The sequence below is a fragment of the Pongo abelii genome, chromosome 18, assembly GCF_028885655.2.
Source record: "Pongo abelii isolate AG06213 chromosome 18, NHGRI_mPonAbe1-v2.0_pri, whole genome shotgun sequence".
Taxonomy (NCBI): Eukaryota; Metazoa; Chordata; class Mammalia; order Primates; family Hominidae; genus Pongo; species Pongo abelii.
This window is the reverse complement of record NC_072003.2, coordinates 73763393-73783936: the sequence shown is the minus strand read 5'-3', so window position 1 is coordinate 73783936 and position 20544 is coordinate 73763393. Positions and strand designations below refer to the sequence as shown.

The 20544-nt window shown below is 41.1% G+C and overlaps 1 protein-coding gene across 2 annotated transcripts in view; it reads left to right on the top strand.

Moving 5' to 3' along the window:
- GLG1 (golgi glycoprotein 1) overlaps nucleotides 1-20544 on the top strand; it is a 154674-nt gene that overhangs the window by 100965 nt on the left and 33165 nt on the right. For both annotated transcript variants that reach the window (XM_054534126.2, XM_054534127.2), the window contains 6 exons: nucleotides 731-946; nucleotides 7540-7743; nucleotides 9337-9408; nucleotides 11004-11187; nucleotides 13170-13384; nucleotides 18484-18605. In XM_054534126.2, coding sequence (XP_054390101.1) covers nucleotides 731-946; nucleotides 7540-7743; nucleotides 9337-9408; nucleotides 11004-11187; nucleotides 13170-13384; nucleotides 18484-18605 — 1013 coding nt within the window. The remainder of the gene's footprint in view (nucleotides 1-730; nucleotides 947-7539; nucleotides 7744-9336; nucleotides 9409-11003; nucleotides 11188-13169; nucleotides 13385-18483; nucleotides 18606-20544) is intronic.

Sequence of the window (20544 nt, the reverse complement as noted above, 5' to 3'; positions counted from 1 at the left end):
TTGTAAAAGATTAGCATTAACAAGGACACTTCTCCCTCCCACAGGAAGATTATACTGGAGTCAGGGAAATTAAATATCAGGAAGAACACAGTCTCCAGCGAAACATTTCATTCTATATTTTCAGTCTATCATCTTTCTTAATTTTGGAATCCTACTTCCGGGGAGAAAAACAACATCACAAGAATACCTGTAAACTCAAATGTCCAACAATGATAGACTGGATTAAGAAAATGTGGCACATATACACCATGGAATACTATGCAGCCATAAAAATTGATGAGTTCATGTCCTTTGTAGGGACATGGATGAAATTGGAAATCATCATTCTCAGTAAACTATCGCAAGGAGAAAAAACCAAACACCGCATGTTCTCTCTCATAGATGGGAATTGAATAATGAGAACACATGGACACAGGAAGGGGAACATCACACTCTGGGGACTGTTGTGGGGTGGGGGGAGGGGGGAGGGATAGCATTGGGAGATATACCTAATGCTAGATGACGAGTTAGTGGGTGCAGCGCACCAGCATGGCACATGTATACATATGTAACTAACCTGCACATTCCTAAATGTCTTCCCTGGATATATTTCTAAGCATTTTTCTTTTTTTTCTCCCAAGTAAAGAATTAGGAAATCAACAGGAAAATGTCAGACATTTTTCTCTTTGATAAATATTGTTTGATACAAGTATGGAACACTTTTGTAAAACAGCTACTTTATTTTGAGCAGATTAAAGAATGTGCTGATGAACCGGTTGGAAAAGGTTACATGGTTTCCTGCTTGGTGGATCACCGAGGCAACATCACTGAGTATCAGTGTCACCAGTACATTACCAAGATGACGGCCATCATTTTTAGTGATTACCGTTTAATCTGTGGCTTCATGGATGACTGCAAAAATGACATCAACATTCTGAAATGTGGCAGTATTCGGCTTGGAGAAAAGGTATCTAATACTACATTAGCTTCAACAAAGGGGTCTTAAAAATTTGGTGTATGAAAAGGTTTGTATAACTGACATGGGAAAAATTTAGGACTAGAGTGACCTTAAGTTGAAATTAAATTAGAAACTTGTCCAGACAGCCCTAAGAGCTAAGGCTGGTTGACAATGTATTTCATGTGTTTGTAGCAAAATATTTCAGTACTGTATGGGAAGCAGAGGAATTAATACCTGCAAAGAGTGGTGTTATCTTCACAATATTAGACCAGCTGCTGGTTACCTATAATGTGCCTCTGGCAAAGGAGAGACCTGAGTTCTCTAATCTTTTTTTTTGAGACAGAGTCTCCCTCTGTTTCCCATGCTGGAGTACAGTGGTGGGATTTCCGCTCATTGCAGCCTCAGCCTCCTGGGTTCAAGTGATTCTCCTGCCTCAGCCTCCCGAGTAGCTGGAACTACAGGCATGCACCACTACGCCTGGCTCATTTTTGTGTTTTTAATAGAGATGGGGTTTCGCCATGTCAGCCAGGCTGATCTTGAACTCCTGACCTCAAGTGATCCGCCTGCCTCGGCCTCCCAAAGTGCTGGGATTACAGGCATGAGCCACCTGTCCCAGCCAAGTTCAGTAATCTTTCTCTTCATATGTCCCACTGTTAGTATAAAAAAAATTACTGGCCGGGCGCGGTGGCTCATGCCTGTAATCCCAACACTTTGGGAGGCCGAGGTGGGCAGATCACGAGGTCAGGAGATCAAGACCATCCTGGCTAACATGGTGAAACCCCATCTCTACTAAAAATACAAAAAAAAAAAACAACCAAAAACAAAATTAGCCAGGAGTGGTGACAGGCGTCTGTAGTCCCAGCTACTTGGGAGGCTGAGGCAGAAGAAAGGCGTGAACCCGGGACGTGGAGCTTGCAGTGAGCCCAGATCGCGCCACTGCACTCCAGCCTGGGAGACAGAGTGAGACTCCGTCTCAAAAAAACAAACAAAAAAATTACTTAGCACACTGGCTGCTGTCCATCTATAAAATATTAGAATATTTTAAGATATGTGAAGGTACTTCTAGTTGGTTGGAAGAAGAGTCTTCTCTAAATGTGATATATTATTAATCTTCATTTCAGAAGAACGGATTTTAGTAAAGACAGGAAAGAAAATAACTGCCTAGCTAGTTTCTTCTTCCACAGTTATATCTGATCTTATTTTTTGACTTAGTCTGCTGAACAGAAGGTCACAATAGAGATCTGGCCAGGTTTATTCTGAATTTGTTTGCTCAGCAAAAATGAAAAAAAAAAACTCCTGAAAAGTAATGGATGCCAGTGGGAGAGGGAGCCTGAGACCTGTGGCATCACCTGTTAATTGCTGCTGCTCATTAATCTGCTGTTCAGGAAATATGATGGAAAATAAAACCCATTTGTCCCTTTGCCCTCTATTTGTTCATGGTTGGGAGGCATCTATCACTGACAAAGGGGACATGGTGTTAGGATCCTGGAACTGAGCACAGGGTTCAAATGAAGGGTTTCTTGCTGTGTATTGTCTGGCTGTCACCAAAGCCCTGATGCCCTTTCCTTAATATCAGCACAAGGCCTGTTCCCTTATCAGAGTGTACCACTGAGTTGGTCTTGAAAAACTCTGTGGCTTGGCATAAATCTTTCAGGCAAATAAAGAAAGGACAGCTTTAATAAAGAATGCAGTGTTTTCCTTCCCAGCAGACTCTCAAAATGGCACAAAAGCACTTAAGTCACTGATGATTCAGGAAGCTCTTCTGACTTTATTTAGGATGTTGAAAATTATATCCAATTCCAAACCTGGCTCCTTTTAAAGTCTCCACAGGGTTCCAAACATACTTTCAGGAATAAGCGATGATGCTTTTTCACCCTCATAATGAGTGCTCCATGCAGTAAAGCCAAGCATTTCAGTCCCTCTGTGGAGTAGTTCTTGCCTGGTAACCACCAAGGTAGCAGCTGATTAGCCTCCTTCTGGCTCTCCAAATTGTCACCTCCATGTATGAGTTACTAAGTCTGTAGTGACTGAAACGATTGCAGAAAATAGTACTGCTGGAGCCAAAAGGCACGACAGGATTGTTTATTCAACTTAGATAAAATAACAAAAATTGTTTCTATGGACTAAAGATAGAAATGACACTTTTGTCATTTAATCTTTCAGTATGCCTACCAGTTGGGTGAAATTTCAGTTTATACCAGGTCACTACACCAGCATCAAAGGCTTTCTTGTATTTTGGGGACAGTGAGATAGACTCACACCTGAACTTCTGAAAAAACACCTTCCTTCCTATATCATTCTCTCTGTACTACAGCCAAATTTAAAAAAGAGGGAGGCATGTTCTCAGCTCTTCTCTGCCTTTTCTAAAACCCGTAGTTTGCTTTTCTGAAGCCAGTTATTTAGATAGAAAAATTATACTGAAAATTAACAAAGCGTCTTCTGAATACAGAAAACAACAGGCTTGTCAGTTTCACATTTGCTTCCACTGAAGCTTGAAACTCTTCTATGACTGGCTTTGACCTGGCCTCCTCCAAAGGACCGAGGAGAGGAGTCATGGTTAATCTGTTTGTACCTTGCCTTTGTATGAACACATAAATGTCATGATTTCAAAACTGATTTTTTCAAATGTTAATATAAATTTTAGAACAAAGAAGATACATTAATAAAGCCTTTAGAATTTTCTATAATGATAAATGTTGTCAAAATGAAAGGGCAGATTTCCAAAAGTAAAGATATAAATGATTTACATCATCTGAAGAGAAAGACTGTGGCTGCCAACAAAGGAACTTAATTGCGGACATATGCCACAGTATTAGTACTTTTATGCTTTTCTCTCGGTAGCTGTATCATTTATTATTTATTATTTCATTTATTATTTCCTGCTTTTAACCAGTTAATTTGAGTAATTCTGATATTCCTTTTTCCTTTATCTAGTGAGGTAGATTACAGAAGACAGCAGAAGGATTGAAATAGAGAATGGTTTATAGCAGAGATAAAAACTGAGTTCTCACCTACTATTGAGAGATTAGTGTTAGCATCTGTTGGTTTTTTTTTTTTTTTTTTCCGTGGGGGCCGTTGTTGTTAAAGGACACAGAATATGGGGAAGAAAAAATACTGCCTATCAAACTTCTAAAAACAGATCAAGGCATTGGCAGTAGATTTTAGGCAGATGTTTTTCTACCATAATAAAGTTAACAAAAAATTATTGTAAGTTCATTTATAGGATAATTTATTACTCATATGCCAAGCCTGTGTATTAATAACTTTTTAAACTTAAATGAGCTTATTTTCTCATAATGTGCAGGTGTGTAGTTCACCTCACTTTAATTAATGTTTGGTAACCATGCAGTCTTCGTTGTCAAATATTTGTTTGCATTTCAGTTATAAACTCAAATGGGTTGCACTAAAAGCTCAGAGACTCTGAGGAACTCCTGAAATACCCTTATTTGAAAAAAGTATTTATCTGAAAGTTACAATGAATAGAAACATCTAGTAGAGAAGTATTGTTTTTTTTTTCTTTTGGTGGTGGTGTTGAGACGGAGTCTCACTCTGTCGCCCAGGCTGGAGTGCAGTGGCGCAATCTCGGCTCACTGCAAGTTCCACCTCCCAGGTTCACGCCATTCTCCTGCCTCAGCCTCCTGAGTGGCTGGGACTACAGGTGCTCGCCACCATGCCCGGCTAATTTTTTGTATTTTTAGTAGAGATGGGGTTTCACAGTGTTAGCCAGGATGGTCTCTATCTCCTGACCTCGTGATCCACCCACCTCGGCCTCCCAAAGTGCTGGGATTACAGGCATGAGCCACCGTGCCCGGCCAGAAGTATTGTTATGACCTAATACCAGTGTAGTTACATATAGTCACACGTTGCTTATCGATGAGGATACAATGAGAATACCAGGACACGTTCTGAGAAATGTGTTGTTAGGCAAGTTCATCACTGTGTGAGTATCATAGAGTATAGCCTACTACACACCTAGGCTATGTAGTATAGCCTATTGCTCCTAGGCTACAAACCTGTACAGCATGTGGCTATGCTGAAATACTGGAGACATTTATAACACAATTATAGTATTTGTGTATATAAGTACATATAAACATAGGAAAGGTACAGTAAAAAACACAGTGTTCCATAGCTGGGTGTGGTGGTGTGTGCTTCTGGTCCCAGCTGCTCGGGAGGCTGAGGCAGGAGGATCACTTGAGCCCAGGAGCTTGGGACTGCAGTGAGCTATGATCCCTCCACTGCACTCCAGCCTGGGCAACAGAGCAAGACCCTGTCTCTTAAAAAAATAAATAAAAATAAAAGTTAAACAACAACAACAACAAAACAAGTTTTAGGAGTTTTATAGACTCCACCCACTCACCCAGATTAACTCCACAAATAAATAATGGACTTTTAACTAGACACTTTATGTTCTACAACTCAAATGAGTTAGTTAACTCCTCTGAGCCTCTGTTCATTCATGTCCACAGTAGAGATCAGAGCTGTGTCGTTTCTTCATATGTGTGTTAGGAGATAACATGAAAGCTTTCACGGAAACACTTGGAAATTAAGGTGCTATAGACAAATCCTATTAAAATAGAAAAAAATACATTCTTTGGTTGATTTGAAATTTTGTCTGAAGTAGATGTTACCCTACTTGGTTTTAGGAATCTTTTTTTTTTTTTTTTTTTTTTTTTTTTTTCCCCCTGAGACGGAGTTCACTCTTGTTGTCTATGCTGGAGTGCAGTGGTGCTAACTCAGCTCACTGCAACCTCCGCCTCCCAGGTTCAAGCAATTCTCTTGCCTCAGCTTCCTGAGTAGCTAGGGTTATAGGTACGTGTCACCACACCCAGCTAATTTTTGAATTTTTAGTAGAGGCAGGGTTTCACCACGTTGGCCAGGCTGGTCTCGAACTCCTGATCTCAGATGATCCACCCGCCTCGGCCTCCCAAAGTGCTGGGATTACAGGCATGAGCCACCACACCTGGCCAGAATCTTTTTATTATATGCAGATTATTTCATAGATAGGTATTTTATTATAACAAGATTTTAAGTGTGTGTGTATAAATGATAGCACTATTATCTATCTATCTATCTATCTATCTATCTATATAGATATATATACATATATCTATATATATATATATATTTTTTTTTTTTTTTTGAGACGGAGCCTCGCACTGCCCCCCCAGGCTGGAGTGCAATGGTGCAATCTCTGCTCACTGCAACCTCCACCTCCTGGGTTCAAGCGATTCTCCTGCCTCAGCTTCCCGAGTAGCTGGGATTACAGGCGCACACCACCACATCCAGCTGATATTTTGTATTTTTAGTAGAGACAGGGTGTCACTGTGTTGGCCAGCCTGGTCTTGAACTCTTGACCTCGTGATCCGTCCACCTTGGCCTCCCAAAGTGCTGGGATTACAGGTGTGAGCCACCGTGCCGGGCTAATAGCACTATATTTTAAGGTGCTTTGGTTTGCTATATTAGTGGTTAATACCTTAAATTGTTGAAGCATATCTTATAAGTATAGATTAGGACTCTTGAATAGAAAATATTTAGGGGAACTATCTCATATTTTGCATGAATGAATGTTTGTGGTTGCTATGGGGATGATGAAATGTACAATTAAAGATAATTGGATGGTTTTTAAGAAAACTCTCAAAAGCATTTTGTGTAAACAGTGGTAATCTTGTTAAATCCCATTAAGATAAATCCAAAACATCAACGTGAGTATTAAACAACAGATTCTACATATTGGGATGTTTGTGGACACCACAGAGTAGGGAAAGGAGAAAGACAGTCTCTACCTTCTTAGTGAATTGTGTGGTTTGTTGGTTTTTAACTTGACTGAAAGCACTGTTATTTGGGAAATGCCTCGTTTTTAGAGACAAATGAACAGAGATTTCAGCAGTGTAATTTCAGTCTTGACATGAACTATGACCAGAACTTTGAGCTGATGTGGTTTTTTTTTTTTTTTGGTTTTTTTGTTTTGTTTTTTTTTTACGGAGTTTCTGTCTTGTCGCCCAGGCTGGAGTGCAGTGGCACGATCTCGGCTCGCTGCAGCCTCCGCCTCCCGGGTTCAAGTGATTCTCCTGCCTCAGCCTCCTGAGTAGCTGGGATTACAGGCGCACACCACCATGCCTGGCTAATTTTTTGTATTTTTAGTAGAGATGGGCTTTCACCATGTTGGCCAGGTTGGTCTTGAACTCCTGACCTCAGGTGATCCACCCGCCTCAGCCTTCCAAAGTGCTGGAATTACAGGCGTGAGCCACCATGCCTGGCCCTGTTGTGTTTCTTATGAATTTTTGACATTTTAAATTTTTAAAAATTCAGGTTCTTATTTCTAGTTCTAACTAAACTATAATACTTAAACTTTCCAGGATCTCTGTTTCCATTTGTGGCATGCAAGTATTATATTCTAACTGAAGATTATTGAGAGCATTTTCTTTAACTTCCACAGTGTGGTTGGTTCTTATTTGATTTCTCAGTAGAACATTAATAAGTCAACTCTATGATGGGGTTTTATTACTTTGTGTGTGTGTGTGTGTGTGTTTAGCCAAATGTTGTTTATTTGAAACCCATGTGGTAAAAGTTTTAAAATATTAATATCCTCGCTATTTTAGGATGCACATTCACAAGGTGAGGTGGTATCATGCTTGGAGAAAGGCCTGGTGAAGGAAGCAGAAGAAAGAGAACCCAAGATTCAAGTTTCTGAACTCTGCAAGAAAGCCATTCTCCGGGTGGCTGAGCTATCATCGGATGACTTTCACTTAGACCGGCATTTATATTTTGCTTGCCGAGATGATCGGGAGCGTTTTTGTGAAAATGTGAGTCAGCTCAGAAACTGTTCTTTTCTTCCTTTTATTTTTACACATACATAATTTTGTTTTAATTAATTTAATTTTGTTGTTTTTTGAGAGATTGAGTCTTGCTATGTTGCCCAGGCTGGTCAGGAACTTCTGACCTGAAGCAATGCTCCCAGCTCAGCCTCCCCAATTTTTGAGACAGGGTCTTGCTGTGGTGCCCAGGCTGGAGTGCAGTGGTGTGATCATGGCTCACTGCAGCCTCCACCTTCTGGGTTCAAGCGATTCTTCTGCCTCAGCCTCCCAAGTAGCTAAGACCATAGGCAAGCACCATCTTACCTGGCCAATTTTTTAAAAAATTTTTTGTAGAGATGGGGCTTTGCTATATTGCCCAGATTGGTCTTGAACCCCTGGCCTCAGATGATCCTCCTCCCTCTGTCTCTGAAAGTACTAGGATTATAGGCACAAGCCACTGTGACTTAAATATTTTTTAATACTCTATTGTAACATAAAAGAAGCCGTCAAGAAACCTCACATGTAGAAAAGCCACAGAAATGGAAGAAGAAATTGGTCCCAGTATAGCAGAAAGTGGTAACTGGATGCTCAACCTTGATGAGTGAACATTTAGTTAACAGCTGGCTTCTAATGATCTCCACTTAGTATTTTTTCTGCTTTATCTCACTTCTCAATTTCAGTTCTTGGAAGTCTGTTTTATCTATAGGAATTTTATTTTACCTAGGATCTTATTTACACCTATTCAGTGGCTAAAACTTTGACGCATTATATATTTATGTGTTTTTGGCTGAGGTGAAGAAAACAGCAGGTGGCTAATTTTTAAAACCAAATCCTTGATTACCACCTGCTGACTCTATAGAACAGCCTTCTAACACTTTAAATAGAATGGTCTCTCCATCCTTACAACAAAGTACTGAAAGTAACTTGTGTACACTTCCACTCTGCCTGCTGGTTTGCATTAACAGCTTTAACCATCAGAGCCACTGATGTAAGAGTTTCGTTAACTCTAGCATACGCTTGTAAGAAAGAAGACTCAGAGGCTGGGTGCGGCGGCTCACGCCTGTAATCCCAACACTTTGGGAGGCCGAGGCAGGCGGATCACTTGAGGTCAGGAGTTCAAGACCAGCCTGACCAATATGGTGAAACCCCATCTCTACTAAAAATAAAAAAATTAGTTGTGCAGGGTTGCGGGGGCCTGTAATCCCAGCTACTCAGGGCTCTGAGGCAGGAGAATTGCTTGAACCCAGGAGGCAGAGGTTTCACTGAGCTAAGATTGTGCCACTGCACTCCAGCCTGGCAACAGAGGAAGACTCTATCTCAAAAAAAAAGACTCAGACTCTGACACTTCTCTTGGTTCCCTAATTAACAAAATACATCTGAGAACAAATGACAAACTCCAAATATCATGGGAATATTTTTTTCATCTTTACAGCAGTCACTGTTTTTGTTAAAAGCCTATTAAATTTTATAAATGGAAGAGCTGTTGTCCAAAGGTATCTACCATTATAATCATTTAATAGAAAGTTCTATATGAGATTGTGGATAATGTTCAGCATAACTATTTAGCTAAAGTAATAATAATGTGTATGTTCCATCTTATAGACACAAGCTGGTGAGGGCAGAGTGTATAAGTGCCTCTTTAACCATAAATTTGAAGAATCCATGAGTGAAAAGGTAAGTATTATTTTGAAACTAATGAATGTTTTGTTTGTTTTTTAAAAGCTTTCTCAGCCAGGCACGGTGGCTCATACCTGTAATCCCAGCACTTTGGGAGGCTGAGGCGGGTGGATCACGAGGTCAGGAGTTCAAGACCAGCCTGGCCAAGATGGTGAAACCCCGTCTCTACTAAAAATACAAAAATTAGTCGGACGTGGTGGTGTGCGCCTGTAATCCCAGCTACTCGGGAGGCTGAAGCAGGAGAATCACTTGAACCCAGGGGGTGGAGGTTGCAGTGAGCTGAGACTGCTCACCATTGCACTCCAGCCTGGGTGACAGAGTGAGACTCTGTCTCAAAAAAAAAAAAAAGCTTTCTCAATTTCTCTCAAACAATATTCTTATAATCTTATACCGAAACGTAAATGACTGATAAAGCTCACCCCTTTCAGAGGTGAGGTACTTGGGTTTTAAGCATATTTGGCTGAAACCAAGAAAATGAAACCCTGATTGTGATATCTAGATAGTGAGAAGCCAAGTGGGGTTCTCACTGTGGTGGTTTTTTTAGGTGTTTTTGTTTTGTTTTGTTTTGTTTTTGTTTTTTTTGAGGTGGAGTCTTTCTCTGTCACCCAGGCTGGGGTGCAGTGGCGTGATCTCGGCTCACCGTAGCCTCTGCCTCCCGGGTTCAAACGCGTCTCCTGCCTCAGCCTCCCTAGTAGCTATGACTACAGGCACCTGCCAACACGCCTGGCTAATTTTTGTATTTTTAGTAGAGACAGGGTTTCACCATGTTGGCCAAGCTGCTCTCAAACTCCCGACCTCAGGTGACCCACCCACCTCTCACTGTGGTTTTATATAAAATTCTCAGATATTACTTTGTTTGGGGAGTAAAATCAGAGAATTTTATATAAAACCACACTAAGGCCAGCCCTGCCTCCTCAAGAAGTTTAGGTTAACCAAATCAATGTGCTTTCTAGGCAATTAGCTATTTAATTTTTCAGCAGCTATATCATTAAGCATCCTCTTTTAGTTCTTTGTCCGTGAATGAATGCAAGAATAGTTGATGGCTTTTGAAATAATTAATTTTGCTATCTTGCCATTTACTTTCCTGTGTAGCTGAAGAAATGTTTCTCATTTCCTTTTTCTTGCATCATTTGAACAATCTTATTCAAATCTGATTATTCAGATGATATAGAATAATTGAATAATTGTATTTTAAAGCATTGAACAGAATATCCCAAATGTTATGTTAGTTGCCAGTTTGATGCTAGTGAAATTTATGTTAGGGGTATTGTTAAAGTGGAAAAGAATGCTGTGTGTCAAGTTAACGTGTTGAGATCTATAAGATATTTACATGTTTTGGACAGCTGCTATTGCAGCAACAACTAGCAAGTGACTACACAATTTGTAGGTTCCCCACCCACTTACCCCTGTCTCATGCCACACTAGTTTAGCTCAAATGTGAAAATTTTAACCAAACTTAAAGATAGATATGTTGGTAATAACTGCAGTTGTTGACATGTACTTGGCTGAGTCACCATGCTCATCTTAGTGGTACATGTCAACAGTAAAGTTACATGAGTGGTCTCACGGCTGTTGCTGTACTCTTTCCTCAGTGTCGAGAAGCACTTACAACCCGCCAAAAGCTGATTGCCCAGGATTATAAAGTCAGTTATTCATTGGCCAAATCCTGTAAAAGTGACTTGAAGAAATACCGGTGCAATGTGGAAAACCTTCCACGATCGCGTGAAGCCAGGCTCTCCTACCTGTTAATGTGCCTGGAGTCAGCTGTACACAGAGGTAGCATTCATTTTTTTTTTTTAATTATCATTTCTGTTCCTTTTTGGATTCACACTCTAAAGCTTCATATATATATAAACGTTAGTTGCCTCCCATATTTGCTTTTTTGAGTATTTTTCTTTTTTTTTTTTTTTTTTCTTGAGACGGAGTCTCACTCTGTCCCCCAGGCTGGAGTGCAGTGGCGCAATCTTGGCTCACTGCAAGCTCTGCCTCCCGGGTTCATGCCATTCTCCTGCCTAAGCCTCCTGAGTAGCTGAGACTACAGGCGCCTGCCACCACGCCCAACTAATTTTTTTGTATTTTTAGTAGAGACGGGGTTTCACCATTTTTTGTTTGTTTGTTTGCTTGCTTGTTTTTTGTTTTTTTTGTTGTTGTTGTTGTTTTTTGAGACAGAGTCTCACTCTGTCCCCCAGGCTGGAGTGCAGTGGCGTGATCTCGGCTCACTGCAACCTCCGCCTCCCAGATTCAAGCAATTCTCCTGCCTCAGCCTCCCAAGTAGTTGGGATTACAGGCGAGCACCACTACGCCTGGCTAATTTTTGTATTTTTAGTAGAGACGGGGTTTCACCGTGTTGGTCAGGCTGGTCTCGAACTCTCAAACTTAGGTGATCTGCCCACCTCGGCCTCCCAAAGTGCTCGGATTATAGGTGTGAGCCACCGCACCTAGCAATTTTTTTTTTTTATAGAGATGAGGTTTTGCCATGTTGGCATGCCAGGTCTCAAAACTCCTGCCCTCAAGTGATCCTCCCACCTTAGCTCCCAGAGTGCTAGGATTACAGGCATGAGCCACTGTGCCCAGCTGAATAGTTTTATTTTCTTTGCTTTTTTTTTTTTTTGAGACAGAGTCTCGCTCTGTCACCAGGCTGTAGTGCAGTGGCGCAATCTCAGCTCACTGCTACCTCCGACTCCCTAGTTCAGCCTCTGGAGTAGCTGGGATTACGGGCACGCACCACTATGCCCAGCTAATATTTGTATTTTTAGTAGAGATGGGATTTCACCATGTTGGCCATGATAGTCTCAATCTCCTGACCTCGTGATCTGCCCGCCTTGGCCTCCCAAAGTGCTGGGATTACAGGCGTGAGCCACTGCGCCTGGCCTAGTTTTCATTTTTGAAATACACATTATGCAACATTTTAAGGAGACTCAGGGTAGCGTGATTTAGCACATGGGTCAGACTTGGCTTCAAATTTTGGCTTTATCACTAAACAAACTGTCTGGGTGACCAGTTTTTGTTTTGTTTTGTTTTGTTTTAATCTTTTTATTTTAAGTTTTCCCGGCCAGGCACAGTGGCTCACGCTTGTAATCCCAGCACTTTGGGAGGCCGAGGCGGGTGGATCACGAGGTCAGGAGATCAATACCACGGTGAAACCCCGTCTCTACTAAAAATACAAAAATTTAGCCGGGCGTGGTGGCGGGCACCTGTAGTCCCAGCTACTCGGAGAGGCTGAGGCAGGAGAATGGTGTGAACCTGGGAGGTGGAGCTTGCAGTGAGCCGAGATCGCACCACTGTACTCCAGCCTGGGTGACAGAGCGAGACTCCATCTTAAAAAAAAAAAAAAAAAGTTTTCCCCGTTGGCATTTACAGCTCAAAGAAGTTGGGGGAGCTTATAGTGAATATCTTAAATGTAGTCTTTTCCAAAAGCTTTAATTGTGTAGGCCAGTGGAGATTGTTCTTTGGCTTTCATTTTTACCCTAATAGTTATCTTATTGATAAGATTTCCATGGGCAAAGCATTTGCATTATTAGTGCAGTAGGATAAAACCTGTTTCATGCAGAACAGTGACAGGAGAAGCCTGAATATCTGGAGTCTAAGCCTATTTTATGCTGCTAAAGCTTTTGCTAATTCTAAGCTTTTCAGATGTTAGCATGTCTGATAGGTATATTGTATTACAGATAGAAATATGTACTTTTAATAGGTGATGATTTCTGATGCTAATACATAGCATCACCCTTCGTAATGTCATGACTTACATCCTAACTTAGGGCGACAAGTCAGCAGTGAGTGCCAGGGGGAGATGTTGGATTACCGACGCATGTTGATGGAAGACTTTTCTCTGAGCCCTGAGATCATCCTAAGCTGTCGGGGGGAGATTGAACACCACTGTTCCGGATTACATCGAAAAGGGCGGACCCTACACTGTCTGATGAAAGTAGTTCGAGGGGAGAAGGGGAACCTTGGAATGAATTGCCAGCAGGCGGTAAGGAGACATTTGCTATTGCCATTTTGAATGTCACATTTATCAGCTGAAGAGCCTCTTCCTGATGCTGTCCTACCTTGCTTTATGTGGATCATCTGTGATATCACATTGAACATTAGGTACTAATGACCTAATGACCAGAGACTGAACATTGCTTCTTCAGGCATATCTTAGTAAGAATGTGGCATTTGCTACAGAGCAAAAGTTTGAGCTCATAATCAATAAAAAGAATTGTCTTCTTAGATAGATAGAATGCATTGTTTGCTAGAGTTCCTAAAGAAAGGGCAGCTTGCTAGACTGGATTTCCTAAACTCAGAATCAAGGCAAACCAGGTTCCAATCAATGAGGACAGGCCCTCTATCAAGAGAGAATTTGCCTGTTGTAATAGGTTTGATTGAGTTGAGGCTGAAAAAGAGTTGATATGAATTGAAATTTTTTCTTAAGAGTTTCTTTCTGTTACTGATTTACAGCATGGCATGAATTCCTGGCCTGAAGGATCAAGAGAGCATGTCATTTTTTAAATCACACTATCTTTTCTTCATATAGTAGGGCAACTGTGCATGGAAGAGCCATTTTCTTTTTAATTTAATTTAATGTTAAGTTCCAGGATACATGTGCAGGTTTGTTACATGGGTAAACATGTGCCATGGTGGGAGTCCTTTTTCTATCCCTAAACCTCACAGTTAGCATACTTTGCTGGGGAAGATAAAGTTCTTCTTGATCTAGCATTTATAAACAGTTGAATAACTGTAGGTCAGGTACAAAACACAAGTTAATGTATTAGAGATTTAGTACATCCCTTTCATTTCTGTTGTCCATGTTGATTACTTTTTACTGGATAGGAGTCTTAGAGCAACTTAACATACCATGTGCACCAGTGTGCCCTGTGCAGTGAACTTTCCTCTTTCCTTTAGGGAGCACAAGAGATAGTTTCGCTTTATCTCCTAGAATAGTAGAAACTTGAGGCTCTCCTCCTTCAGTGTAACTTTAGAAAGCCACAATCAGTCTATTATTTTGTAGTTGGCATTTTTATTAAAAACTGGATATCAACTCGAATTTTATTTTCCTGATAATCATGTAAAATCAGATTTTTACAGTCTGAAACAAAACTTTGCAGTCTGAAACACAACAGTTTTATAGAATTTGGATGTGGAGTAAAATTATATCTTAGCTTTAGTTACTCACCTTGACCCAGAGCAGACACCAGTGCATGTGTGCACATGTGTCTGTGTGTGTGTGCGCAGGCATGCGTGTCTATGCATCCCATGGTGGGAAAATAGACAAATGTAACTTCTTTAAAATACCAACCTGGGTAGGAGGGAAGGCTTCTGGAATCTGCTGTTTGATTTTGCCACAGTGTTGTTGCTAAGGTGCAGTTGTTGCTGGTGACTTCCTTGGGAAACCTCTGTGCCAGTGTAGGTCCTGGGACCCAGACCAAAAATGAATCAGGAGACAGCCTATATTTGCACTTCATCCTTAAAGCAGCACAGAAAGGTTGTTGCGGCGGGGGTTAGCAATGAACCTACCTCTTTTTTTTTTTTTTTTTTTTTTTGAGACAGAGTCTCACTCTTGTTGCCCAGGCTGGAGTGCAATGGTGTAATCTCTGCTCATTGCAACATCTGCCTCCCAGGTTCAAATGATTCTCCTGCTTCAACCTCCCGAGTAGCTGGGATTACAGGCGCCCACCACCACACCCAGCTAATTTTTGTATTTTTAGTAGAGATGGGGTTTCACCATGTTGGCTAGGCTGGTCTCAAACTCTGGACCTCAGGTGATCTGCCTGCCTCAGCCTCCCAAAGTGCTGGGATTACAGGTGTAAGCCACCATGCCCAGCCTAAACCTGTCTTTTTACTGAGGCTACACTTGTTGTAGTAAGGGATACAGAAAAAAGAAAATAGACTGGTTTGACTTTATTTCGAGGCACCTAATTCATACCCAGGGCTTTTTAAAATGTAGCTTGTTGAAAGAACTAGTGACTCAACTTGAAAGATACATAAGTACTGCCCACATCACCCTTTGTGTCCAGAAGAAAAGTACTTTCCAAATCTAGATGGTGGCTTCAAGTAGTGAAACATATGGTTTTGCCCATATTAAATTTAGCCAAGTGGGGCTGGGCATGGTGGCTCACACCTATAATCCCAGAACTTTGGGAGGCCAAGGCAGGCAGATCACTTGAGGTCAGGAGTTCATGACCAGCCTGGCCAACATGGTGAAACCCCATCTCTACAAAAAATACGAAATTAGCCAGGCGTGATGGCGTGCACCTGTAGTCCCAGCTACTCGGGAGGCTGAGGCAGGAGAATCGCTTGAACCTGGGAAGCAGAGGTTGCAGTAAGCCGAGATCGCGCTACTGCACTCCAGCCTGGGCAATGGAGCAAGACTCCACCTCAAAAAATAAAAAATTAAAACATTAAAATAAAAAATAAATTTAGCCAAGTGGGAAAGAAGCGCTTTATTTTTATTTTTATGGACCCAGGGTTTTTAGCTTTTGCCCACAAAAATTGAAGGCCTAAATGATCCAAAGGGAGAAAAATGTCCTTAGTCTTCTACTACAGTATCCATCCCCAGTCAAATTGACAAATGTTTTAAAATAATTCATTTTGGGGGAGTTTATTTTTATTTCTTTTTTGGTGTTGTTTTGTTTTTTAAGTGATGGGGTCTCGCTGTGTTGCCCAGGCTGTTCTCAAACTACTGGGCTCAAGCAGTCTGCCCATTTTGGCCTCCCAAACTGCTGGGATTACAGGCATGAGCCACTGTGCCTGGCCCCTTTTTTGTTTCTTTTTCAAATTTTTCTTCCTGATACAGCAGACTTCGATACCTGTCTGTGGTTTACCATTAGTTTTCCCTGTTCTCTGCTTGGTGATTGATTTAGTGATTTCTCAACAGGTAGTAAGCTGTAAAGCATAAGGATAATTATCATCTTGTTGAGTACTTACTCTCCCAAATGCACCATAGTCATGAGCTGTGAAATTCTCTTCATTCATGGCTGAGTAAGTGTGGGGCCAGGCTCTCCTAGGCCAAAAATAACTGCCAGTCTTATTCTGTAGTCATCTCTCTGAAGCATTTTCCCAGGTTTTCCTAAGTATGCCAGGGGCTGGAATAGGTGTATAATCATGTAGCAATTCACATTTTCAGTGTTTATTTCCCATGCTACTGTCACTACATTCCACAGTGGCAATGATCCCTGGAGCTGTTAGCCCACTAGGCTCTAGAGGGCATTCATTTTCGCCTGTAAATAGTTGCAGTCTAGTGCATGTATTGTTTCTTGAAGTTTGCCTGTCAGTCATGGATATTTAACTGATACAGTTCTTGCAGAGACTTGCAGACTCCCATGTTACTTCCAACTTTTCTCAGAAAAAGATGTAAATGCTTTGGTCTTTGTCAACAAATGTCATAAGTAACATTGGTAATCATTAGTAATTTTCCTACCAGCTAACCAGAGCATTTTGTAGCTTTCCCAAATTGCCACCAAGAATTTTTGGTATAAATAACTTCTATCCTAGAATATTGGAAATCTTTCATGTTTCTCTCTTCTGGATTACCAGCTTCTTTCAGGATAATAGAAGTTTGTGGTTTTTTCCTTTATTTCCTTTTGATTATCGTTCTCTGATAAATTTGTGATCTAACCTATGATCCCACAGGTGCTCCAGTGAAGGCCCTGTGGGATCATAGGTTAGATGTATAAGGATCAGAGGACAAATCAGTGACACAACAGGGTTCCAGTTTTTTAACTTGGCAAAAGGGAACGCAAACCAGTAAGGATTATAGTTTTCAAATTTGCTTTCTATTATTAAAGATTTCTACCCCAGGTCTGGGTGTGGTGGCTTACGCCTGTAATCCCAGCACTTTGGGAGTTCGAGGCGGGCGGATCACTTGAGTTCAAGACCAGCCTGGCCAACGTGGCGAAACCTCATCCCTGCTAAAAATAAAAAAGTTAGCCAGGAGTGGTGGCACATGCCTGTAGTCCCAGCTACTTAGGAGGCTGAGGCAGGAGAATCACTTGAACCTGGGAAGTGGAGGTTGCAGTGAGCAGAGATCATGCCACTGCACTCCAGCCTGGGTGACAGAGCGAGACTCTGTCTCAGGGGGAAGAAAAAAAAAAAGATTTCTACCCCAAAACACCATCTGCTACTTATCTGTAGTAATAATCATCTTTCATGTCTGTAAAATGCTTTGCAGTTTACCTAATATTCTCCCATATATTATTATTTTTTCCAATTTTCTGCAGTTAAAGAAACTAAAACTTAGAGGTAATCAATTTGTCCATGTTCTCAAAGCTAATCTGTCAGAGCCAGAACTATTAATAGAACTCAGTTCTTTTGATTTTAATTTACAGCTTTTTCATCTACGCCCCAAGTGCCTTAAAGGCAGGAAAAAAAATGTGAAGTACCTATTTTCCTGTCTTTCCTTTGTTCCATGACAAGACGGAAAAGTAAATGATAAAGAATGTAGTCTCATTTCCAGCTGCATAATGACAAGTTTTTTCTATGTACTTACAATGAGCAAGCTCTGGTTTATCTCTTGGTTATAGAAAAATAGTTGAGGAAAATGGGAAATTATAAATACCATAATCCTGTTTTTTGTAATTGATATTTCTGCAAGTTAAATGAAATTGCACATCTGCTTTTAATAAAGCACAGCACACTTGACTTATTACCAGTGTCTTTGCAGCAAAATTCAAATTCTAGATTCTTATGACCCGATTAGGTCTCTAAGTGAAAATGTTCTTTATTTACTCTTTTCCACTTAATTCTGGCTTTGCTGGGAGCACCAGGTTTAGTAATCTGATTAACAGGTAGGCAGATAAAAGCAAAGAGGCAGCCTTCATATTCATGTTGTAAAGACCTCCAGGGATTATTGAGAACATAGATAAGTAGTCCCCATCAATGACTCAAACAGAAAAACCTGCAGTCAAGGTAGAGAAACCAGTTGGAAAAGTATTTGGCAAACACTCTTGAGCTTGGCTAGTGACAACTGTAGACAACTTTATTGGAGTACATTGTGGTAAATAGGACTGAGCAACTGGTTGTATGAAGACACTGCTCTTACCTAGCACCTAAGTGACTTTCTTTCTTCCTTCTTAATTTGTTTTAATTCAGCTTCAAACACTGATTCAGGAGACAGACCCTGGTGCAGATTACCGCATTGATCGAGCTTTGAATGAAGCTTGTGAATCTGTAATCCAGACAGCCTGCAAACACATAAGATCCGGAGACCCAATGTAAGTTATCTTCTCCATGGTATTTATCCATATTGTATTTCATTTGGCAGCACAGGGAACATTCCTTCAAGTGACTTTTGGGTGGTTTGACATCTTAACTGAAATTTTGTTGAACAAGTTGAACATATACCAACTTTTATTAAAACTAGTATTGGAATTAAAACCTAGGATCTGCCTCATCCATGATATAGAGACATCTAGACCCAATATTGTGATGGTGTTTACTGACAATGACTGAGCATATATGGACCTATATATTAGGTTACTGAACAATTTTATATCACGATCAAATAAAAATGAAAGAGAGAAACACTCAGGATAGGTGGTACATACTTTGGCACTCTGTACTTTTCATCCTAGTTGTATATTGACTCATTGTATACGTTGACTACTTGGTAATCATCAGAAAATACTTGAAACAGAAATAGAAAACAAAATGTGGTCGTTGGAGGGAGTAGTAATGGACAAAAGGAATACTAAAGTTGCAACCAAGATCTAGAAAAGCTGAATAAATGCTATATTAAAGTATTCTCATTCTTTAGTTTTATTTTTTATGATGTAAAAACAGCTCTTAAACCATGGCTGGATGCAGTAGCTCATGCCTGTAATTGTAGTGCTTTGGGAGGCCGAGGTGAGAGGATCACTTGAAGCTATGAGTTTGAAACCAGCCTGGGCAATATAGCAAGGCAACATAAAAGTTTTTAAAATCAGCTGGCGTGGTGGTGCATGCCTGTAGTCCCATCTACTTGGGAGGTTGATGTGGGAAGATTGCTTGAGCCCAGGAATTCAAGGTTACGGTGAGTTATGATCATACCACTGTACTCCAGCCCAGATGACAGAGCAATACCCTGTCTCAAAAAACCAAACCAAGCCAGGTGTGGTGGCTCACGCCTGTAATCCCAGCACCTTGGGAGGCTGAGGCTGGCGGATCACGTGAGGTCTGAAGTTCGAGACAAGCCTCTAACCAACATGGAGAAACCCCGTCTCTACTAAAAACACAATTTTTTTTTTTTTTACAGAATCTTGCTCTGTAGCCCAGGCTGGAGTGCAGTGGCGCGATCTTGCTTAGTGCTACCTCTGCCTCCTGGATCCCGGTTCAAGCAATTCTCCTGGCTCAGCCTCCCGAGTAGCTGGGATTACAGGCACATGACACCATGCCCAGCTAATTTTTGTATTTTTAGTAGAGACAGGGTTTTACCATGTTGGTTAGGCTGGTCTTGAACTCCTGACCTCGTGACCCATCCGCCTCGGCCTCCCAAAGTGTTGGGATTACAGGTGTGAGCCACCACGCCCAGCTAAAAATACAAAATTAGTGGGGTGTTGGTGGCGCATACCTGTAATCCCAGTTACTCGGGAGGCTGAGGCAGGTGGAGCCAAGATCGTGCTATTGCATTCCAGCCTGGGCAACGAGCAAAACTCTATCTCAAAAAAAAAAAAAAAAAAAAAAAAACCAGTTGCAAGTAAGAACAGCTTTCCCATTCTGCAAAAATCTTTATAGCCTGCAGTTGGCCATACCCAACAACAAAGTGAGTATAGTCCATGTTTATCTCATGATGCTATGCAATAACTCCTGCTGTTCATGCTGTGCTAGAGAATTAGAAAATCATATTCTTCCTCAAAGCTTTCTGTGTGGTTAAACTAATTAAGAATATTTACCAGTGTAAAAATAACCACATCAACCAAAGAGCGGGCAGGGGAGAGGGAAGAAGGAAGAACTGCTACAGATGAAAATACATTTAAGATACTTATCGGTTAACCTTTTCTGGATCCTGATTTGAACAAACTTGTAAAAAAAAAAAATAATTGAAAATATTTGGGCCGGGCACGGTGGCTCACGCCTGTAATCCCAGCACTTGGGGAGGCTGAGGCGGGTGGATCACGAGGTCAGGAGATCGAGACCATCCTGGCTAACACAGTGAAACCCCATCTCTACTAAAAA